The sequence below is a fragment of the Takifugu rubripes genome, chromosome 4 (assembly GCF_901000725.2).
Source record: "Takifugu rubripes chromosome 4, fTakRub1.2, whole genome shotgun sequence".
NCBI classification, from domain to species: domain Eukaryota; kingdom Metazoa; phylum Chordata; class Actinopteri; order Tetraodontiformes; family Tetraodontidae; genus Takifugu; species Takifugu rubripes.
In genome coordinates, this window is record NC_042288.1 from 8,394,158 (window position 1) to 8,417,467 (window position 23,310).

Below are 23,310 nucleotides of genomic sequence, written 5' to 3' on the forward strand. Positions count from 1 at the left end.
TTAATTAAATTAAATGCATCCTCCCCATAGATGTGCACATCCTCCTTTTCTTTCACTCACACCTTCTGACACAGACATCTTTGCAGGGACACATACCTGAGGAATTTGGTCAAGTTATGTTTCGGTAAAAGTGATGCCGAGTCAGCCAAAAAAGGAACCGCAAAGCAGTGAATGACCTTCTGTTTACATTATTCTAAATACCAGCTGCTCTTTTCATGCTCCAGCGACTTGATAAAAAGAATGTAATTATCTCTATTCACACAAACACGATGCAGCTACTGATGCTGCATGACACAGTATTCAGTCTCATTGCTTCGCCTCTCAAGAGCTCTCCTGGTTCCTATCTGTCAGTTTGGGGGATGGGGATGGGATGGCATCATAATAATGTGGCCACTGAAGTTTTTGTTTGATATATCCTCCCGTTGCAATAGTAGAAACCAAAAAAGAAATCTCAAAAGGGAGGAATGCCTTTTCAGGAGGCAGATGCGGCATCACGCGTGTCTTGACAATAAAACTAATGTAGCAGTCGCACGCATTGACCGCCCTCTAAAATGGAAATTCGCAGCCTTAAATGGCATCGTGGGAATATCAAAATATGACGCATTCCCCCAATGCTCCTGCGCTGGTGCTCTCCACCCCCGCCAGTTCCGTCTGTGGCAGGCTTCTCCGGGGTTTTCAACAGAGTGCATCTGCTGGAGAAAACTTTCTCTGAAGGGCACGTCAGACCTCCCTGACACAGCTGACTGAGCAGGCAGACGGGCCGGTGGGCTGACACCTCCCTCCATCATGGTCCCGGAGGAAAATATCCACAACTTGCCTAATGTCCCACCAAGTCAGTGACAGCTCCATATAGACTAACAGTAAGAGTCCAATATCTCAACCAGGGTGGCACAGTGGTGCAGTAGTTAGCAGAATCGCCTCGTAGCAAGAAGGTTTCGGGTTTCATTCCAGACTGGGGGGCTTTTTATAGGTACCGGTGAGTTGTGGATGTGTTCCTGAGAGCAGTAGGATAGGCTTCATTCACTCTGACCCTAACTGGTACCATTAGCAGAAAATGGATATCTTGCTTGATTTTCCCACTAGAAGATTTGGAACATGATTTCTTTGTTTCAAAAGTCTTAGATTTCTAAACGTGATCATTCTAAACTGTCATTTGCCAAAGAAAACCTGCATTGTGGCTCCCTGCCCTGAAATGCTTGTCATGTGGCTGAATTGATGATCTTTGATTCTTTCATTCTTTTAATTATACATATTTCTTTAATACTATACTTTAGTGAATTGAATATCTTTGTGTTTGTAGTTTGATTTCTTTGGGCAAAATAAGACTACCAGTTGTTTGTACAGTTGTACCAGTTGTTTTTTTCTGTTAATTCTATGTTGCGTCTGACACAGTTTGAAGCAAACAATCATGCATAATCATGGAAACGCTCTAATACATTTGTCTTTCATTACCCAGAATGGCCCAGTTAGGATGAGCTCTCCTGTTTCTACTGGGATCCTGAAGTTCTGTGGAAGATGGGCTGCCTCTGCCCTGGGTGCCCCCCCTGTCAGGTGTTGCAGTGACATAGTTGCTCCAAGGTTCCCCACCCTCTGCAAGAGATGCGCTTCATTCAGGGCCACAAACCACCAACAGTTATTAGGGCTCATCAGGACTAGCAAGGGTCACGGGGTCAGCAAGCTTCCAAATGATAACTCAGGGAAAGGATAAACAAAGAATGGAAAGAGGGTACCAGATCACTTAGGCGGGCAAGCGACATATTTGAAGCACAAGAACACGGAAAAGGCAGAAGGGCACACAAAAGAGCAAGGACAGATCCTTATAACACGAGGCCGGCAACACAAGGGTGGGACACACAGGGAGGAAGGAATCACTTTGTGGAGTATAGTTCTAATCTGCAGCAGACAGAAGAGAAGGGGCTCGTCTACGGACACATTTTTAAAACCACGATCAGATCTTCAAACCACATAAAATGTTTCAAATTCCTTTTTCTTTTCTATTGAGAGAATATCCACAAGCATACAATTTTTATTTTTTATTTTTTATTTCTTTATTTTTTAAAATTCAAATTCACGTCTTTCTATTGGCTGTGTGTTGAAAAAAATGTGAAAAAAAACAACGCGACCATCGGCGTGTAGTTGAGACTGTATGAGGACAGTCTACAAACCGGGCAATCAGTTACTGACATCACACACAGCGAGCAGCAGGACAACATCTGAAGGTGCACGGAAAATTGAGGGCATGCGTTCATAGATTTCAAGTAAGCAGGATTGTTTTGGATGAAACAAATGCAAATGGCTGCCCTCATTTAGCCCGAGAGCACAGACTGGAGCGCTTCAAGAGCTCAGCTGGGTGCCCTTTTTACTGTGTGTTTGGTTGTGTCTGTGTGCGTTTTACTAATGGCATAAATTTTGGGTGATTCACACTTCTGAAAGTGTGCATCTGCTCTTGACTCTGTTGTGTGTCAAAGGCCTTGTTTGCTGTTCAGGGATCCTCTGTGATCAAGCGAGAGGGGCATAAATCAGTGAAGCTTTGGTTCTAAAAACCGTGCTGTAATCACATGCACTCCCTGGTTGACTGGCACAGTCACAGGGGACAAATTCCATTCGAATTGTGTTCTTCAAAGCAGAAAGGTGCAGCCGTACTTCCAAAGGAAGATCGCCACGAAACCAAGATGCCCTGAATCAAGGGAATCCAACCAGAATGCACAAGTGAGCTCAAACATAATGACACAAGGGTCTCCACAAGACTATGAAAGCTGTAGCAGGGCAACTGCAGCAAATAAAAAGCAAGTGGTGCAGAATCTAAAATATTAGACCACAATTTACTCTATGAATCCAAGACTGTAGCCACACAACAACAACAAAAACAACAGTATTTCTCTGTATAACACATTCGGCTGTGCTGACCAAAGCGTCTACTATATAAGTGTAAACAGAAATAATCAAAGAGGAAAAGACGACCTGATGCCAGCAGCATTCTCATGGATTTAATAAGGATCAACTGTACAATAAGATATTACTGAAAGATTACAAACGGTCACGGAAGGAAATGCATTCCAGGGATTTCAAGGAGGGAATTTCAGAGTGAATTTCTCTTGATAAAGGCAGCGGTGTGGCCAAGGCTGCTGCAGCCTGCTTTAAGTATGAAAATCTGTTAAGACACAACAGCCCAAGTAAAAACCCTGAGCTGAGTCGCATTAATCCTGCTAGTTGACTGGATGCAGCCGGGGGCTTATAGCAGAAGCTTTACACAAGGCTGCGGTTTTGTCGCACCTGCCGATGGGCAGTCATGCACAAAGAGGTGCAGTGGAATCATAATGTACGGTAAATACCTGCAGTGCACTGCCGCAGCCGGTTTAAAGGAAGGCTCTGAAAAAAGCAAATATCCTAAATATGAAAAAATCAAGTCAAGATTTCTTCAAAACCTTTTGTGGAGTATCAAATGTTTCCACATTTTTTTAAAGAGGAAATTAATATATGTGTGCGGGCGCAATCAACCAATTTGACCATGAATTGAGCCTGATTGCATGTGCACACATATTCGGCATAAGTATCGGCGTAGGCGTCTGCTGTCGTGAACGTGGAAAGCTAATTGTATTTGCAGGCAAAATAAAGTGGGCAGTGTGGTGGGAGCAGACCTGGCGCGGGCAGAGGGCCGCTGGTTTGGGCTGTCAAATACATTTATTAACTATGATGAATCACCACTCCAATTCACGTCCAATCAACGGCCTCTCACAGTGACTCAACACTGGTCACCTCTACTGTAGCTAAATGATTTTCTTGGCCTGTGGCGTCACATACTGCAAAAGAACTGGCAACCCGATGATCTGGCGGCTGTCGGGATTGTTGCGCCAGTGGCACACAGCTGGATCAGTCACATTTGAAACAGTGTGGTGAATTAAGTGGCCAGCAGGCTCACAGATACGTGGGGAGCAAGGCTTTTAAGGGGCAGCTGGAACGAGGAAGTTTAAAATTAAAGACCTTTACAGGCTGTGAGACGTGGAGTGAAAAGGTGTTCTTTTGACCTTGCTTTTTGATTACGTCTGAATTACAACAAACCCCTGCTGTATAATAAAGTGCATTTAATGAATGTGAATCTTTTTATTTGCTATTTTTTGCTCCATTGTATAGGTATCTTCCCAGAGCAGCGTCATTCCTTGGAAAACCATCAATTTCCAAATCCAGACGTCCACCTCTGTAGCAAAAAAAAATGCTAAAAAATAATCAGATGCACAAATGAGATAAGGTCAGTGGATGGCTTTGTCTTCCTCTCAAAGCGGAGCTCAGTGTGGACGTGTGCATGAGCAACAGCCGTGATGGATGAAGCCCAGTCTGAGCTGAAGAGTCTGGGCAGTTAAGATGGAGGGAAGAGAAGAAAAAGGGAGAAATCAATAGATTCTTGTAGACACAGCCTCGAGTTTCCAATCCAACATGGTGCTGTATTGATTAGGTTTCATATATGAGACGAGAAGCAGGGAGAGGAAAGTCCGGAGTCGATTTAAAGTCTTTAACAAAACAAACTCCACTGCAGGACATGAGGAAACAATGTAAAACAGCATTATAAGAGAGGCATTACGTACACAGGAAAAAAAACTGACTAAAAGAAAGACACACACGCAGGTTTGGAATGTCAGCTGAAGATGGTACAAAACGAGTAATCATTTCTTTTAAATTGTCATGGAATCAGAATAAAGTGCGCCTAAGCGTTTGGCATTTTCAGATGAACAGTGTGCACATTGTTACAGTTTGACATTCATTTACTTTGGACCATATTGTCCAGCCTGAAAGGCACTGGGGCCGATGGAATGAACCGAGAATGGGAGACTCAACATTGCCACGTGCTCTTTACGGGGTATGTTAACGTAAAGTCAGATATAAGCCGACGTGTTCATCAATCCAGCATGTCACAGGCTTGTGACTAAAAGTGGCTTTGCATTCCTCATTTGTCTGACTCGGTCTTTTATTTTCCCCATGTAAAACAACACAAAACTAATTTCCTGTAAAATGATATTTTGCATTTAACGCACAATCAGATCAGGTGTCTACGAAGGTCATAAAAATCTGGGCCAATCGTGTCTCATCACTTTTAATGAGTTTAGGATGCTCTGGTGAGGGGAGATAAAGGCTAAATCCACCCACTCGCTTTAACAACTCCTGTAATTTTAACACTAAATCTGCTTGGTGGCAACAACGTAGGAATGTTTATACCCTGCAACAAATATATCTGACTGAATAAGCGTGGCGCAGGGATTGGCAGGAGTGTGCTCAGTCAACCAACTCTGGAAAAATAAAAGCAGAAAAAATAGGGTTATGAAACAGGCTGGATACACTCGCTCCCCCTGGAAGATGCAGCACAATAAATTAGGTTTCTACCTCCATAAGTCTTCGGAGTTCCATCTCATACTCACGTAAACGCCCACTTACAGATGCAGGCCAACACACGAACGAAGGCAGGGTTAAAGATAGTGGGTTTTTATCTCTAAACGCTGGCAGCTCTTAATGAAATTGACTTCTCCTGCAGCCAGTGCTCGAGTGGCGCTGACAACCTCTGGGCCCCGCGTGTCGGCACGGGAAGGTTTTCAAGCTGTGCTTAAGTTTGACAGCCGGGCCACGCACTTACAGCTGTTTTCACACCCACAACTCATGCACGCTGATGTACAGGAGCCCTCTCCAACGTTGACTTTAGAGAGGGAGGGAAGGAGGGAGGCCAAGATGAAGTCTCGCCACATGCTCAGACACAACATTGAGGTGTGGATGGAGTTGGGTTTATCATCGCTGAGTGGGTGATGCAGAGGCTGGAAGTATATATTCAAATTCTGAATTTTGGAATATCTGAATGGGCTGACAGCTGTGCATTATTTTCAATGCAAATCTATATAAGCATTGTACCATATAAGCTACGTTGTTGGACAGCTCAGTGACTGGAATGCATTTGCATTTTAATTAAGGTTGCTGACAGCAGCGGAAGTCGTACAGTATGTGTGGGTTGGTGGTGAGATTTTTATTTTTTTATGAATGTGCTGGACAGTAGAGGATTGTGGGTTGTGGTAATGGCAAAACGGTAGAAATGTCAGGTGTTCTATGTATTAAGCTACAGGTTTATGAGTTTCTCTGTGGAAAAGGTGACGTGTGTGCGTGCAAGCTTAAAGTGAGTGAGTAAGTGGACGATCAAAGTGAGAACTGAAGGATGTGGAAATGAAGAGTTTACTTGTTCCCTTTAGTTTTCCCACATTTTAAAAATGGAATTACATTCAGTATCAGGAGGTAACAGGGCATTGTTACATATAAACTTTTTTTTTTTACATTTTTTTGCACATCAGAGTGTGTTCCCAACAAGATACCCATACACGCCTAAAGAATGCACAGATGAAAGTATTTAGACTTCATGCCCATGAGAGGAGAACCGTTTATAAATTCTGTCTATTATATCCAACAGCTTGTTGGCTGCTTTTAAGCACAAGTATGAAGTCCAGGGTGCAGCCAGCTGAACATCTCCATTATCACTTCAGAATTGTCAAACAAAAAAAAAAGGTCAGTACACAAACCAAAGGGAAGATGAGAGCTGTATAAACTCATTCTTATTCACTCGCTGCACCTCTGAGAATCTGTGACGTTCTTATCCACTTTCACTCACTTCCACTGCATCATTTATCCACGGCTGCTCTATTTAAGTTCAGTCGCCCTTGGCTGCAGCCCAGACTGTCAATTAAGATCTGTGTCGCTTTCCATTTTGTGCTGTCTTATATTTCTCTCACCTCTCCAGATGACAGATGGCTCACAGACTCAGATGGTGTCTTCTTTACCAACGGTGCCGTCGCTCAGAGTGATCATATACCTCAGTGTTTGGAAATAAGTGAAGTGCCGCAGCAGTGCTTTGGCACTTTTTATGTTCAGAATGTTTAAGGAAAAAAAAAAGAAGACTACCCCACAAGGAGGGACACATGTAAGCAGCAGATTACGAGGAGTCTTTTTGGCTAAAAAGCTAAAAGTACCTGGAACTGCGACTGTTGATGTCTACAGAAACATGAAACCACCCCAGCTGTGTATTCATCCATTTCCAGCAGCCTGAGCCAAATGGTGTGGCAGTAATTCCAAGTCCACTTTAATCTCAGAATAATGCTCTGTTTCTCTGTTGCCCCCCCACCCCGCCATGGATCAGTGACTCATAAACATGGAGACTAGAAGAAAGCTTTTTCCTGACATGACGTCTACCTTGTGTACAGCAAAAGAATCAACCTAGTGAACAAAGATCTGCACGCCGGTGGTGCGAGGGAGCTGGTTTTACATAAACCTGCATGTGTGATGCAGGATGTAAACGTGAACGGGTGCGAGGAACGCAGATCCACAGCAGTCTCAGAGGTTTCAGACGCAGCAGAAATCCCCTTGATGTCAACTGAAACAGACCCATCAGGCAGGGCAAGAGAAAAGATGGAGAGACTGAACACGAGGGAGGGTGTTGTGGACAAAAATGAGCGAGCAAAGCGACCACCATCCTAATCTAACCATGGACCAGGACTCTGAAAACACACATCCACATGCACGTATCACTGCCATTTGTCCGCTTTCTCGTCTTGTTTACGAGTTTAAATTCCTGCCAGTTCGCAGTCGTTGGTTGGATTCCACAGCTGTCCTCACTTTGTTCCACGAATAAACAAATGATGAGATCTTTCAAAAGGGATTAATGTCTCTCTCTGTGTATATGTGTGTGTGTTCTGAAATATTTCAGGCGACATGCTGTTACTTAAGGATGACAGTTGTAATTATGCACTGTGGAGATCAGCCTATATGTGAGTTTGAACACCTCAGAAAAGCAGCATTTAGGTTTATTTAAAGTATATTAACTGAATATCTCTCAAACTCTTCTGCCATCCCCCCAGCTTCAAGAGGAAGGTTTTACCTGGACTCTTGCGACACTGTCCTAAAGGTTTCCAATGGTACAACATCGTGCATATATTTAGCAAAGATGCACGCAGTTATTTTTGGGTCGATTTGCAGAAAAATATGTAAAAACTTTATTCCAACTCTAAATGAGTGATTATCACTCCCATTCTCTGGTGAGGAAAAAAGTGAAGGTTTTCAGCTAGGAGCTGTCATCATCATGACAAAGACAACACAAACTGTCAAGTTAAATCATCAGATGAGCTTCAAATGTTAATCAAGGCCATAAATTTAAAAAAAAAAATAGCCTGGCAAAATGGGTTTTTCCTTAGAAATCTAAATAGGCATCTATTATTTCTCCCAAATGTTTTAGGGATGTTGTGGAAGGCAGCTGGAGCCTTCAACATTTCTTTTTTGGTTGAATGACTCGATACAAGTTGCACACAGGTAGTAAGTATATCCATAATAGCTGTGCATAGTCTGGCTGTCACAATGACACTCTTTGTGTCGTTCTAATGAAATCAGACTGCAGAATATAAGCGTGTCGCCAAGAACAGGTGTTCAGGCTGGAGCCGTGTGTGTTTGGGGAGGCCTGTGCATCTGTGCATTGCATGTATGGGTGTCGCTGGAGATTAGCTGCTTCGACTGGAAACAAGGGGTTGATTATGGAATTACAGGATCACTGGGGCTGCCTATTGTTCCTGAAGGGGGGGGGGGGGGTCACTGAGTTGTTGTGTTTAGTTGAGACAGACATTAGAGGCGCTCACAAAGACCATTGATTCCTATAAACAGCTGATTCCCCCTCATTGGTTGTGGAGGTCAGAATTATTAGTATAGAATTTGGAATTTACGCCAATGACTTTTAAGATTTCCCCATTTTTATTATTATTTTTTCACTTCAGCCTCTGAATAGTCTATGTGATCACCTCTATGATTGGTGTATTCTTATCCACTGACCACTGGAATCAGCTCCAGCACCTTGACCAGTAATAAGAGGCAGTTAGGATGGATGGACAGATGGATGGATGGATGGATGGATGGATGGATGATTGGATGGATGGATGGATGTGTAATGGATGGATGGATGGATGGATGGATGGATGGATGGATGGATGGATGTGTAATGGATGGATGGATGGATGGATGGATGGATGGATGGTGTGACATGATGAGCACCCTCTTTTCATGAGGCGATGGCAGCTGAGATGTTTAAAAAAAAAGGTCTAAAATATCAAAAGCCAAACAAATCAGTTCTAAAATCAGCAGCCCACTTTGTTTCTCTCCCAACTGTGGGATCGTTTCAGATCACCTCAGCACGAGAGAAGAAAGAGGAAAGCAAGTATGCTCTCAATCAAAAAGCACCAAAACATCAGTCTCCTCTCTCCAGACATTATAGCTCATTAGCTGCACCATAATAGTGAAAAAAAAATCCACTGCATCCACTTATTTGGCTCTCAAACACAAACAACAGTCCCAACTGTGACAATCTCTGCGCAACTGAGTGGTTGTGAAAAAGGGAATAACATCACCATCTAGAGGTTTGAGTCAGCATCACTCCCACACGCAGATGTGACGAGAAACGCGCCTGTCAGGCTCCACTCACTCATCTCAACAAGTGGACTCGAACTACAGCAAGAGGAAGCTGAATTTTGCAAACAGCCGTGACAACAGAGCCCTCCTCCTACATCTGAAGCAACTGGTTGGGTAGGGCGCCGGACTATAGCTCCCCATGCAAGCATGCAACCACAGCTGTGGAACGACAAAGTGGAGAGAAAGGCAGAAAGCGGAGAGGTTGGAGGAGCATACACGCAGAGCGCGCAGAACCCTCAGGTGGGTGCATGCACGGCCTGCGGGTAAATCAGAGCTCAACTGAGACAAAACACAGGGGACAAAACGAAAAGATCCAGATTGCAGACTTACCCATGATGGGAGCCAGGAGGGAAATGTCGGAGAGGCGGCTGTTCACAGGCTCATAGGGAGAATCCTCCAGAAAATCATTACCTGTAAGGACGATAATCCAGAATTAGAGTTTTGAGCCCCCTCCTCTCTTTTGTTTATCGTCTTCACCCCTCACACTGGTCTGCATGCGACACGGGCTATTGGGGTCAGTCGATATCTCGGCTGGCATGCAGCCACACGCCCGATTAGGCAGGTTGGTCAGCTGTGTTGCACAATGCGGAGAGTACTTTCTGACAAAAGGCTGGCTGGAGATCAGGACTAAAAGCCCCCCCCCCCCCCCCACTATGACCAACACTTTAAGATGGCACTGCCAGCGCTGAAGGGCTTCACACTCCATTACCTTCAAGAAAAGCCATTAGGAGGTCAAAAAGTGTCATGATTCGAGAGGACCACTGCTGAGAACGAGTCAGGGGGGCAAATTTGAATGAACATTTTAGGAGTGCGCACAAAAATATTGGACTGTTAGCATTTCTCCGTGTGCTTGGCCTTCGGGGTGTAGGACAAAGGAGGTCTGTAGGTTGTGGATCATAGAATTAATATCCCTTCCTGTTGGAGCAAGATATATCTCAGAGATAAAAAAAAAGAAAAAGAACTAATATGATATTAACTATAGCTGCTGGGTTTTCTCTAATTCTAGCAGCCCAGCCCAAACAATGTCCCCTTAGGGAGTTTCAAGGGATTATTGCTCCTGGAAAACTACAATATAGTTCTATTGTTTCATTCTGTAAAAGATTAAAAACGGCGTCAGATGTAGCAACTTTGGACAATTTTCAATCATAACCCGATGAAATAATATGTTGTAGGAGTGTTTGTTTGTTTTTTTTCCTTCAGAGAACTAAAATTACCTTGTAAGGTTTGATAGATCCCCCAGTAGATGCGTAGGCAGTTCTTCTCTTTCTTCATGCCCCGTTTGCACCGACAGTTGTACAGGGGACTCTGTTTGAGCGCGTCCATGGCGCTCCGGCACTCGTCCTTGGCCTCCAGACCGGCCACCGAGCTGAAGTTGCTCTCTTTGCCGCCGGCCACGCACTGCCTCATGGTGCGGTACTTAGTGCTGCACGCCTGCTCTTTCAGACACTGCTCACTGGCTCTCACGCAATCCATCCGGGTGGTCCTGACGCGCAGGTTCTCCTCGGCCGAAGACAGCACGTCTGGAAATACGGGCGGCATTGATGAGAATAGTTTGGGTTTCCCTCCACCAAATGTTGCATACTTTGTGGTACTATTACGGACAAGTGCATGACACAACTGCAAGGGTAAAACGCAGCATTTTCTACTTTTAAAACCTCAAGTGAAATCAGATCTTGTGCGAGGTAACAACTTCTGGATCCAGCGAGAGTTGCAGTCGCGCTTTAACCGATTTGTGACACTTTTTACGCGACGATATCCCGAACAGCTGCCCCTGTCAGATTAAATATCTTTACCAGGGAACTTAACCTAGAAATAATAAACGTGCCAAAGGGGCAAAAGCAGTATTAACCGCATAGCTGTAGAAGGAAATACATCAGATCTTACCTAAAAGAGACAGAAGGACATACAGCACTGCGAGGATCATTTTCCTCTCCATGTGAATCGTAAAACCCAGGCTAGAAAGAAATCTGCGGAGTGAAGAGGACTCAAATGTAGTTTAATTCCCACGGTACTTCCACTGCGCTGAGATCCATTGAAAAGACTGCGCGACCCGGTGTTCGGTACGGATCCAGATCCAAAGATTTTTTTTTTTCCCTCCAGAAAAGTGGCCACTCCGCGTTGACACACAGTTTCTGAGAGACTTTGTCGGTAATTAAAAGGACAAAAAAGTGTATTTGTCCCCTTCGTGCGGGTGGTCTTCTCACCGCGGGGAGACAAAAGACGCGGTACCAGCTCAGCGGTGCAGGAGAGACGGCAGAGTGTCCTCCCAACTCCAGCCAGTGGGATGCTTGCGTCTGTGCGTCTGTGCGCGCACAGCCAACTGGAGCCCCGCTACTGTCTATCACATTCAGCAGGAAGAGAGCGCCAGCTTTCCCCTCCTCACGCCAGCGCTAAGTACAACCATCTTATTAGAAATGTGCATAGACGATGACCGCAAGCTTTTATTAATGCGATTCTCAAATAGATCATTTGTAATGAAGACGAGGTTCTAATTCCCAAAGAGCAACACAGTTGAATTTTATAGTCACTGGTCGATTTATAGTGTTTTATGGAAAATAAAATCAGACCACAAAAGGCAGATTGAAAATAAAATCAGACCACAAAAGGCAGATGACTAGAAAGAATTAGGCAAACAGTAGTTTAACCCTCCTTACTTTTTGTTTCTTTGCCCCCCATCACAATTTTATCATAACCAGCTTCTTATGGACCCCAGCCCGAGACGCAATTATGACTGGATACATTTTAGCATATGCACCCACTGCATTACGCATGATGTCTGTGTGTAGCTCCTCCTAGTCTATCATGTTCATCCATTTTTTTTTTTAACTTTCAGAATGTTATGCAAGTGTGCACCAGTAAGAAGGCCGTTTGGTGCAGATAGCTGGTCCAAAATGTGCTTCTGATTCGTCAAGTGAGCCTCAGGCTGACGCGCTGAGAAGAGCTGCGCCGCAGACCGGAGACTGAGCAGGTGTCGCCATCTGTTGGAGGATTCCTAGCACACTGAATCAGAAAACTCATCCATCCATAGTTTCATTTGACCAGTGTGGCGATCACATTTAACACGCTAGTTTTATCAGTCCCCATTCAAATTAAGATGAAATTAGCATACATTGGGAATAAAGCAATGATGTGAATTGGTAGTCCACAGGGCCTTTTCAGAGATTCCATCCACTCCACTAAATTACTGCGCGGCTTTAGGTTCCAGTGAACCTCAGTTTCATTAGCTTTGACTTGGCTGAGTCCATTAGTCATGCTGGCATTCATCATAGAGGACAGATCATTGTATTCTCATATTGAGGGGGGGAGATATTATTCAAATGTGGCTGAATAGGAACCAAGGATTATGTGGGTATATTTCAGTTTTAGTCCATAGATATCTTACAGACCCTCAACAGCAGCTGCTTTTAAAGAGAAGATGCCTGGAAACAAGTCAAATAATTAGTATAAATGAAGACAGCCCCAGGCCTCTATCTGTGCTAATTGTCTGCTTACAGTTTGATGACTTGGCTCTTCTGAAGTCTCCATGGGGAACTTTGCCAATCAGATAAAGGGCTCTGGAGTGATTTATGAAAGGATCCCAATCAATATGTGTGATTAATTTAAAATAATAATAATAATAATGATGTCTCATGGCAGCGGATAGTTATTTTATTTATTTAAAAAACTAAACAAGAAGATCAGTCATGTGTTGTTTGACAAATATAGTCGCAGGGCCATTAATTAGGAATGGGTTGGGATTGATCAGATTTGGACTGTACCATCAATAAAGGGCGCCTGGGCATCGAGACGTCAATATTAATCAGTAACGTCGATTAATGAATATATGAATCCTTAAAAGAAAGCCACCGTCAACAGCTACGAACAAGTTGGATTTTTTTTAAAAATTTTATTTAGTGTTTGCGACTTCATTATATAAAACTAGATAAGATATTGGCGCAAATTGGTACGCCCCTGTAGCCCGAAGCTAAATTGGTAGGGGTTGTCAACACTTATTTGATTGTGTGCTCCACTTTTAAATCCAGTGATTTATCATTATGAGTTTAAACACACTCATTGAACAAATTCTGTTATCTGAACAACAACTACATGAGCAAACGGAACAAATTAAAGAAGGTATGCCTTTCTTCTTTAGCTAAATGATATGTCAGGTAGAAAAAATAGCATGCGTCTATTTGTTCTTTAAAGCTAATTAGTCTCCCTCATTAAATCTCACTTTTTATTTAAAGAAGCAACCGTATCTTACACTTTGCTTCTGCAAAATAGCTCATGACCATTGTTTTCAGTCGAAGTGGCCATTATCAGATGCAAAGAGAAGATGAAGACTGCCGCTGAATTGTACTCCAAGAACTCGGTGGAACTTGACAAAAAGGTGGCTTAAAACACTGTATCACTCAGGTTCTGCATGCCATTTAGTTTGTTCTGAACAAAGACAACGACTAAGGGCGGACTGACATTAAACTGGCTTTTCTTTGAGTCAGCATATTGTATTAAAGGAAAAGAATCACACGTTGGCATATTGATCGGCTCTAATTTATGATTGAAAACACTTAATCTCTTTCATTCATTTCATTAACAGTGCAGATGTCAGATGCAGCTGTGAAATCAATGGCTAATTTCCACCGGCTAACATTAGTGGAACCTTTTAGCGTGTGAGCCAGGAGGAGGTGGACATTGTTGACCTGTCAGACGTTAAAGTTGGCAAGATGGCTGGCTTCTTCCTGCGACTGCAACAGTGGATGATACTGTAGGATGCTCCCGAGAGCAAGAAAAGCCTCTGAATGCACCGGTGTGTCTATTGAGACACACCGGTGCATTCACTAGTCCGTCTGAATAGAGAAACTGAGAGTCCGAAGCACGGTGTTCTGCAGTTCTGATGGAAGTTTCTAAGAGCCGGCACAATGTAAGAATAGTGTTTAAAGAAATTGGAATGCCTTGTGCTTATTGTAAATGTGCACTTTTGCACCACATAAAGCATTGAGTCACTTCCTCCTTGACACCGTGAATAACAGAGCCGCATCCTCGAGGAACTGTCCCTTTTAATTTTCTTTTATGGGCTTGTTGAAACAGGGACCTGCAACAGACACACACATTTATAAAGCGTGCTTCTTATTGTGAGTCTACAGAAGTCAGTGCACGAGTCTTACATCTTCACCTTTGGTGCATTTTAGGCTCAGCACTTATTGGCAGTGAAGCTGCAGCATGATGGGCTGAAGGAAAGCCACAACCAGATGCTGAATCAAATTGAGGAGCTGTTGAATCAAACGAGGCATCTCTGCGAACATCTGGTACGGAGAAGCCTGGATGAGTGTTTTCAACATGCACTGGTCATCACAGCAAATACGTTTCTCTCTAAGTAGATCTTCCTAATCATTGTTTGCAAAGTAGTCTGCAGCTACTCTGATGGCTACTTATCTGATGCTTTTATTTAGTTTATAACTGAAATGTAAAACATAACTGCAAAGATGTAAAACATGTGGCCTGAAACAAGAATAAAAAAATCTTGCATCGGAGGCAAAGGCATATTTTATGAGACACAAACCGAGATCAAAAGAAACAATAAAACATTCCTTCAAATTGGCAATCTGAAGAACCTTTCACGGTTATGACTTTGCCAATAATATTACAAGCGGCAGAAGATAATGTTTTAGCCCCGATAACAACTGTTTTTAGTTGTTTCTCTGGAGCATTACCCATTCTCCCCATTGCTTTTCATTCCAGGCCAAGATAAAGAAGCAGTCTAAAGATGAAGAGACTCAATTCCTTCAGGAAATCTCAAGATTCAACAACAAGTTCAGTCTTCTAGGAGACAAAGAGGCTGGTTTCCCGAACCGAACGCAAACAGCGATCCAGGAGCTGGAGAGAGAAGAAGAATCAATACATGCAGGTCATTAAAGTCTCCAATGATGAGTGATTATAATCGTGATCTGACAATCACTCACAGAGACTGGTTGATGTCTGAACTGTTTTGGGAACATTATTGTAAACATGTTCTCCTTTAACTGAAGCGTTTGAGGGATTCAGTATTTACTGATTGTTTACAAAGTTTAAATGATTTGAACAGACTGCTGCATAAATTCAATTTCCGGGGTAATATTCATCTTGTTATAATCAGAGGTGGAGGCGATGATCAGTCAGAGCAGTCACGTGAGCTCCCTGCAGGAGGAGAGGGCAGCACTGCAGCAGGAACGGCAGAGCCTGGCCAACGTGCTGGAAGGTGAATTCAAAAGCTCCATTCCATGAGAGATGAAGGCCAGTTTCCCAGCTTTGTGTTTATTGTCCTCCACGTGAAAGAGAACAGAACCGGAACAGCTCAATGGCTACACAGGCCAAGACCTGCCTGGATCAAACATTTTACAGTGGTCCATGCACACATTGTTGGTGATGTGTTGCTACACGTGCTGGTTTGGAAACAGGCTAAGCAGTTACAAAAGCCATGAGGCCAATGTGTCATTGGACAATTGCTCCCTGCTCCAGTGTGACATTTTGTAGCTACCTGTAGCTTTCTGTCTGGAACGCCAAAGAGCTGAGTTTCTCTTTTTACGTGTGTCTCTGATCCCATCTGTGGTTCTTGTTTACAGACCTGGACCAGAAGTTAAATGAAGCTAAGGCAGTGACAGAATCATTAAGAGCAGAGAGGCTCCTGATCAGCCAAAAACCCCTCACTGACAGCACATGTCTTAGGTAAGAGGGCCATCTACCTTCCTCTCAGATGCGCGGTGCATTTTATGACACAAACCAGCAAAACAGCAAGTGCTGACACAAATAACTTATGAGTTTATGTAAGCGAGAGGTTATGCCTCAGAATCCCTGACGCTGCCTTGGATTCTACTCATGAGCATGTCACCGTAAAGTTATCTGATTGCTTTTTATCAGGTATACAGATAGTTAAAGTAGTCATATATCTGACCAAACAACTTTTAGGAGAGTCTGAAAAAGCACTGCAAGTACAGGTAGCATGGTAACAGGTCAGGGCCTCATCATATAAAGACATAAACAGGCCCTTATAATGAGAACAGTCATTCCGTTTATTTCTTTTTTGCTGATCTAAAGTGCACGTGCTCACGTACAGCTTGGTTAGAGCTCAACACTGTCTTTATGTTTAAAGTGTGTCTTTCCTTTTTCAATATAACTGCTAAACTTTAAGGGCAGTTGAGCATCTGGGACCTGACAAAACCAGTCATTCTAAAGCAGAACTGGACCTATCTGTTTAACAGTGTTATTTACAAGCGCTGGCCAGTATCGGAGTGTGAGAAGTCCTGAATCGACCATTAATCCTTTCTCACTTTGGCTTCCTTCGCTATATATTTGTTGGCCAGCTTCCAACTCTGCAAGTGTAAATAACATTACATTAGGTCCATTTGACTTAATTAAAGATTTGATCTGTGCCGTTCTGTCCAGTCAACAAGTGTAGAAGTACACAAAGCTGAGGCTGTGATTGATGGTGTGAAAATGATTGAGGCACTGAGAATTAACTGTTTAGGCTGAGTGCTTCTTCAGCGCTCCATAAGAGTCACACTGGTCTGAAGTGGAAGGACTCGGCTCAGTAACAAGCTCCACCGCTCATTCAAATGATTTGCTAATCACATTTATTTAAACCTGAGCTTATTATGTTATATAAAAAAAATCAACTTACACCAGTAGAAGTGTTATTAAAAGATATTGTCACATTAGACTTTTATATTTTTGATGAAACGCCTAATTTAAATAAGCAAAATTCAATTTCTGTTGGACAATTGGCTAATATTCTATATAACAGAAAATAACAGGACACAACAAGCTTGTAGAGGTTCATGTGCTCATTGTGGATTTTTCATACCGATTCAGGGCCTCTTCTGCTGAAATATGGCCGGTAGAACGCCGTGTTTCTGCTCAGAGATTTCCTTTATTTAATTAAAACTTGGAGATCAATAGTGTTCCAGGAAAGAAGGGTCATTGTTATTGCTGAGGCTGCTTCTTTGGGTAATGTCTGCTCTACAATCACCGCCTGTGAAGTCATTAACACTTTTCCAGGCCTTCCGTATCCAGGGGATGATGGGGATGAAGCGGGAATTTTGGGAATGTATTTAATAATCCTAACTAATTTGAACCATCCTGGTTCTAATTGTTTTCAATTAAAAAACCGTGTCAATGGCCTTTTTCTCCGTCCAGCCTCCCCGGCTCATACCTGAGGATAGTCTGCTCTGTTCATCCATCAGCCTCATTAAATGTACTCCCTTCATTACCCGCGGGCTAATTAGCCTAAGCAAGTGCTGAGGCTGTGGCCTGGCTCCTCTCAGTCATCCATAAGATCATCCATTCCAGGCTGGAGCCATCCATCCTGTTTTCAGCCACGGCAGCGTCTCTTTAAAAGGAATATTTAACCCTCTGCTTATCGACTTTGGGGAATTGAACGCATGTCAATTTGAAAGAGTGCTACAGTCATTTCAAAATTGGTCAGTGCCCAGCACACGATGGCTGCCACTGTGGGTTGGATCGCCGCCCCGCTATGAAAAAAGACCCCTGAAACAGCAAAAATGCTTAAAATTATCATTGAGAAAGTTAACATATTAGACTGGATGTCTAATAATTATGCTATTTAATGTGTAATGAATGCGTCTTAAGACTTCTGTCAATTTGATGTGCCTGATTTTCTCCACTTTAAACATGAGAGAAATCTACTAAAATTCAAGTGATTGTTAGTAATTTGCAAATTGAAGCGTAACTCCATCTAACTTGAGTGTGATCGTTCTGTGCTGTAGGTTCTTTCAGATGTGTCCCAAGCCAGAGAGAGAACTTTGAGAACATTCACTGAGTTAGTGACACAGTTTCCATGTGTTTACCAGGCTGAGGAAGGAGCTGGATGTTTATAAAGGACAGCTAGGGCTTCTGAAGGAGGAGCTCCGCTCAGATATACACCTCCTGAAATGAGTATGTCTCTACTGTAAACACTGATTCACTAATTCATCACATGAGAGATTCTAATTTATCATTTTTCCTTTACGATCAGACCCTGGACAGCAGACAGAGTTCTCAGCATTAACTCCTGGGCCAACGATGAGGGAAGTGATAAGTCTGATCTATTTCTTTTTTTTTCTGTTGTATGTGAGTTGAAAAAAAGCAAAGCTGCCCAGCATTACTGTAAGTGACACATTTATAATCAATAATTAAAAGAGGAAATTCTGGCTCTTAATCTCCCTCGTCCCTTTTAATTTGAAGTATTTAAAGGGGGAAATAAGCTTTTATACTTGCATCTTTTTGCTCAGACAATAGCAAGTAATGCAATACTGCCATCTAGTGTACAAAGAGGAGCATTGAACTTGACTGCGTGCGAGTGTTTATCCTGGAGAGCGCAGGCAGTTATTTTCATAATTGATGATTACACAGTCTGTCAGCCATTACCTGAGGGTCATTCTGGGGAGCATTCTCTCTCTCCGATTAGAGTGGTTTATAATAGAATGATGTGGAATGTCACTGATTACCTAATGAGCTCCCATAATGGTATTGTGACTTTTTAACCTTGAGTCCTGTCAGTTACATGCGGCTGTTTGCAGAAAGAACAAACCGCCACCCGAGCGGTTCAATTTGCTTCGTGTTTAACCTCATTTAAACTCCTGCTGTGTCCTAAGTTGTGTCACCAGGGAACAATAGAGTAAGGACCTATATGAAATCAGAATGAATGAAAAAGTCTTTATGTCCGCTGTAACACAGATAGTCCATTCCTTCCTTAGGACTTCCCCATTAGATTTAAAACCCAAACTCAGACCTGGGATGAGCAAGAGGAGGTTAAAAAAAACCTTCAGTATGACAAAATATCAGATTTGAAAACTTTTATTTGAACTCTTCCTGACTGCCTTTGGCATGATCACGGCTTTTTTCCCGCTCACACTCCTTTCTCTCTCATTGTTCGCCACATACGAGGCAGGCGTGCTGCGATTCTGCGTGCACGCTTTGATCCGCCAGCTCCTTGATAAAAGTTCTGATGACATCACTCTGGTGTTGGCTGCTGCTCTTGGTTGTCAGACAGGTCTGATTCTGTGGAAAGTACGCCGTCTTTGCTCCTGAAATTTGAAGTAGTGCTTCTGGAAATAGAAATCAAAAAAGCCGGCATCAGCGCGATTCCTTTTTCTGGCAGCGAGAGCACGTGCGCAGCAGAGGAAGACGTCTCACCGCTGCACACCGCCAGCGTGTTTCCTCCTACGTACTGCGAGTCCCATTTATATTTAGTCCGCTCGCTGCATTCGTCGTACAGTCGACTCCGCCTCAGGAATGCAAAATCAAAACCCTGCGACAAGATTTGGTTACTCCTGTTTGTTTGTCTCTGGGACAGTGTTTCTGGCTGAAGTGGGACTAGCTTGGACACAGACGCGTCACTCCGGCAGCACTGCTGCTTATTTTACTCGGCCTACTGTGGTGTTGTGTCAGCTTTCAGCCGCACCAGTTTCAAATGAAACCGTCTTGGTGCAATGAAGGATGACACAGGAACGGTGTGTGAAAGTGCAGAATTACCTTTCCTTCCCAGGTTAGAAGGTATTTCAATGTGTTGTTTTCGTTGTTGAAATGTTGTCTGTGTTTATCAGCTGTAGGGCTTCACTCACGTTGTTGCACAGAGGTTTACAGAAGCGCCTGTTGGCCGCTGTGACACACACCAATCCTCCATTTTGGGGAATTTTAGGCTCAGGGCATTCTTTTGGTTGCGCACCATGGCAGTCTGTTAATAATCAATTAATAAGAGTGGTTTATATAGTGGTTGAAATGCTAGCACCTAGGTAGCTTGTAGAACTTTAAATACGTGAGAAGTGTTAGTAAAATGTGATTATCGCTCATCACAACATTTAATCTTAAGAAGTGATATGAGCAGCTTTGGTGGCAAGTATTTATGCTGCTTGCAAGGCAGATCTCACCTTATTTGAGAGTCATACTTCAAGTAATTTGACTAAGACATTTTGCAAAACCCCCGAGTTTCTGAGACCACACTGAGTTTGTCAGTAGCATGTTTTGAATTAAATCAATATATTATATATTATTCTCATTAAAATAACCAAGTTTTCTCATGATCAGAAAATTAAAGTGCAATGAGGAAAAAAAACACCTTTCAGCTGCTGTTTTTGCAGAAGATCTTTCAGTTTCATCGTTGAGAGCAGAACCGAAGCCAAATCCTCTGAGCTCCATGACAGGTCTTCTCCGCACTCTACTACCTCCTGCCGGTTAAAACGACACATTACAGCCAATAGGTTTCTCACAGACTAGATGATGAAATGATTAATTACTGACAATTTGATTACTTTAAAAAAGAAGGATATGATCATGTATCATCTTACTTCACCTCTAGAGCAGCCAAGAGCTGATTAGCTTCTGTGCTACAATTCTGACTCAAAGTTTCATGTTGAGCAGCAGAAAAGGTGCAGACTAGAAGGAGCCAAGCATACAAACAAAAGTAACAATTTTACATTGTATTTTCTAGTGAAAGGAGTAGTGGAATACTCTATTTACTAGCCTGACCTTTAGACAAATGTAAATATTACCTGCCAGCAACCAAACCCAGCCAGGGGTCCAAGTAAACACTGAACTGGACATTTCTAGAGCAGAACTGAGGCATCAAGCCTGGGGCAGATTAGTTTATTGTCTGGCTCTCTGGCCGCAGGGGCAAAGTTTACACAGTTGGTCAACATTGAAGACTGTAACCAAATCAGTGGGTTTCCATCATTTTCGCAACACATTTGCACTTTTGATGTAAGCTGAACTTTGGTTCTGTTATTGGGATTGATTTGGGAAGGTTTATTTTAGCCAAGATGTTCTGCAGCTGGGTTTGCAATTATTGCTGTGGATGTCTGACTATCTGCCAGCAAATGAATGATTCAGACTGAACGAGGAGCGAACCAGCTCATTAACATAGAATTACCAGCGGCGAGTCGTCCTCAAAAACCGAGGCATCGGGAGCTTCTCTCCTGACACAAACATGCTTTTTCTCCGGTTAAAAGTCTACTTGTTGTCTTCGGGGACAGACGCAGCATGCGTCCGTGTGGTGATACCAGACACTAAGCTCCTGAGAACGGTGCCAACCTGATCAGCCAGAAAAGGATTTTCTGTCTGAGGCGAAATCAAAGTGAATAGAAGAGAAATACAAACAGCGAATGAGGCCGTTTAAAAGTGGGCCTGACAACTGCAGCTGAGCTCTATCAAAGATCACAGTAGCGTTAGCCAAAAAAGGCTCGCTCATCTGGGCCACGTCTGGGCCGATGTGCTAATTAATAAGCAGTTACAGCAGCAGCGTCTGCTGGGGGTTGAAGCGTGTAGCGTAGCGATGAAATGACAGCTCCGCTCGATCAGCTGTAATCTGACGGCTGCTGCACGCACAAATTAGCCAAAGCAGCTCGCAGGCAAAGAGGACGCATACAAATTAGGCCTGAATTTTCCATCTAATAGAAGCAAAAAGCCGGGGATGTAAGCTTCACGTGTCTTCCTACGGACTCCCCGTTACGGCTGCCAATGGCGACGAGGCGTCCCGCGGCAACCTGTGATTCATATGACGCCGGTGAGAAGATGCTGCGAGCAGATTGTTGTGTGGGGGTCGCAGGACTCCCTCAAACTGAAAACGATCAGTCATCCTAGTCACAGGCCAGCCACAGCCTGGGAAATGCAGATTGCTCAACACCCACGGGGATAAATACAGGCATAGAACACACACCAGATGGATCAGACTATTAACCAATTAAATATTTATTAGTGGCAAATGTGAATAAGAAATGAAGGAGGTGTTGTTGTCTCTGCATGACTGCTGGGCTCATTTGACCACCTGCCTGCACCAGCAGCATTTAGAAACACCTTAGCTGGGTTTAGCGGCGGCTAACATTTGGTCTAGATGGAAGTCTCCAGCGTAAATAAATCCACGTCTGATGCTGAACCACTGCTAGCATCAGTAAATCCGATCGTGTTTTGACGTCACGCTGCGCCGCATCGGCGGCGTGCTGAAGATTTAAAGCCATTATAAGAGAAGACAGCCCGCCGAATCACGCAGCGGGGACGGGGCGTAATGGGGATACGCTCCGTCGCTGCTCGGCACAGCGGCGCAGAGGAAGAGGAGGAGTTCAGCCCTCACGATATGAAAGGGTTCAGGAGGGTTCAGGAGGTCAGAAACCTGGGGCCACGGCTTCTCCTCTCTGTTAAGGGCAGCACGCGGCGTACGGGGAGCAACACAGAGCTAAACAGTACTTTCTCTAGAAGTAAAGGCTCTTTGGCTCTTAAATATCACCAACTTGATACCAACTTCTCCCTCTCCTCTCCTCTCCTCTCCTCTCCTCTCCTCTCCTCTCCTCTCCTCTCCTCTCCTCTCCTCTCCTCTCCTCTCCTCTCCTCTCCTCCCCTCTCCTCTCCTCTCCTCTCCTCTCCTCTCCTCTCCTCTCCTCTCCTCTCCTTTCCTCCCCTCTCCTCTCCTCTCCTCTCCTCTCCTCCTCTCCCTCTCCTCTCCTCTCCTCTCCTCTCCTCTCCTCTCCTCTCCTCTCCTCTCCTCTCCCTCTCCCTCTCCCTCTCCCTCTCCTCTCCTCTCCTCTCCTCTCCTCCCCTCCCCTCCCCTCCCCTCTCCTCTCCTCTCCTCCTCTCCTCTCCTCTCCTCTCCTCTCCTCTCCTCTCCTCTCCTCTCCTCTCCCTCTCTACCCAGCCCCCCATCAGCAGGAGGGTCCCCCTACATGAGCCTGGTCCTGCTCAAGGTTTCTTCCTGTTAAAGGGGAGTTTTTCCTTGCCACTGTTGCTTGTCTGGGGTCAGGCCCTGGGATTCTGGAAAGCGCCTAGAAACAATTTTGATTGTATAAGACGCTATATAAATAAAGATTGATTTGATTGTTTTTCAGCGATTGCCTGTGATCATAA

At 43.8% G+C, this 23,310-nt stretch overlaps 3 protein-coding genes across 8 annotated transcripts in view; 1 reads left to right on the forward strand and 2 right to left on the reverse strand.

Moving 5' to 3' along the window:
• The window catches only part of gfra1a (gdnf family receptor alpha 1a), a 52,697-nt gene extending 40,556 nt beyond the window's left edge, over positions 1 to 12,141 (reverse strand). The window contains exons 1-4 of one of the 2 annotated variants that reach the window (XM_011603143.2): positions 11,353 to 12,141; positions 10,683 to 10,988; positions 9,799 to 9,879; positions 1,453 to 1,590 (exon numbers count right to left, since the gene is read on the reverse strand). In XM_011603143.2, coding sequence (XP_011601445.1) covers positions 1,453 to 1,590; positions 9,799 to 9,879; positions 10,683 to 10,988; positions 11,353 to 11,404 — 577 coding nt within the window. In that variant the 5' untranslated portion in view covers positions 11,405 to 12,141. The remainder of the gene's footprint in view (positions 1 to 1,452; positions 1,591 to 9,798; positions 9,880 to 10,682; positions 10,989 to 11,352) is intronic. The other variant, XM_029835668.1, reaches the window with a different exon arrangement.
• Positions 12,142 to 13,266: 1,125 nt separating this feature from the next.
• On the forward strand, positions 13,267 to 18,637 carry ccdc172 (coiled-coil domain containing 172). 4 transcript variants are annotated; one of them, XM_029835293.1, is made up of 8 exons: positions 13,269 to 13,581; positions 13,752 to 13,837; positions 14,637 to 14,753; positions 15,187 to 15,352; positions 15,581 to 15,682; positions 16,047 to 16,149; positions 18,291 to 18,378; positions 18,452 to 18,637. In XM_029835293.1, the coding sequence occupies exons 1-7, from the start codon at positions 13,503 to 13,505 to the stop codon at positions 18,373 to 18,375; spliced, it is 738 nt and encodes a 245-aa protein (XP_029691153.1). In that variant the 5' UTR covers positions 13,269 to 13,502; the 3' UTR covers positions 18,376 to 18,378; positions 18,452 to 18,637. The 4 variants fall into 4 exon arrangements, with proteins under 4 accessions (XP_029691154.1, XP_029691153.1, XP_011601350.2 ...); XM_011603048.2 differs by having other exon boundaries at positions 13,272 to 13,581; positions 18,291 to 18,375; positions 18,455 to 18,637; XM_011603050.2 differs by having other exon boundaries at positions 13,480 to 13,581; positions 13,732 to 13,837; positions 18,291 to 18,375; positions 18,455 to 18,637.
• Positions 18,638 to 19,259: 622 nt separating this feature from the next.
• Positions 19,260 to 21,116, reverse strand: LOC105416334 (uncharacterized). Of its 2 annotated transcripts, none has more exons than XM_011603046.2 (6): positions 20,970 to 21,116; positions 20,771 to 20,853; positions 20,537 to 20,648; positions 20,043 to 20,155; positions 19,615 to 19,729; positions 19,260 to 19,526 (listed from the first exon to the last, which is right to left on the reverse strand). In XM_011603046.2, the coding sequence occupies exons 1-6, from the start codon at positions 21,019 to 21,021 to the stop codon at positions 19,345 to 19,347; spliced, it is 657 nt and encodes a 218-aa protein (XP_011601348.2). In that variant the 5' UTR covers positions 21,022 to 21,116; the 3' UTR covers positions 19,260 to 19,344. The 2 variants fall into 2 exon arrangements, with proteins under 2 accessions (XP_011601348.2, XP_011601349.2); XM_011603047.2 differs by having other exon boundaries at positions 20,537 to 20,645; positions 20,970 to 21,115.
• Between the last annotated feature and the right edge of the window lie 2,194 nt (positions 21,117 to 23,310).

Bases quoted from the DNA above. Each gene is read 5' to 3' on its own strand.
- ccdc172 (XM_029835293.1), top strand. From the start codon at position 13,503: ATGAGTTTAAACACACTCATTGAACAAATTCTGTTATCTGAACAACAA. The intron at 14,754-15,186 runs GTACGGAGAAGC...TTTTCATTCCAG, and splicing joins GGCATCTCTGCGAACATCTG to GCCAAGATAAAGAAGCAGTC. The intron at 16,150-18,290 runs GTAAGAGGGCCA...TGTGTTTACCAG, and splicing joins ACTGACAGCACATGTCTTAG to GCTGAGGAAGGAGCTGGATG.
- LOC105416334 (XM_011603046.2), bottom strand. From the start codon at position 21,021: ATGTCCAGTTCAGTGTTTACTTGGACCCCTGGCTGGGTTTGGTTGCTG. The intron at 20,649-20,770 runs GTGAAGTAAGAT...CGTTTTAACCGG, and splicing joins AGCTCTTGGCTGCTCTAGAG to CAGGAGGTAGTAGAGTGCGG. The intron at 20,156-20,536 runs GTGTTTTTTTTC...GATTATTAACAG, and splicing joins GCAAAAACAGCAGCTGAAAG to ACTGCCATGGTGCGCAACCA.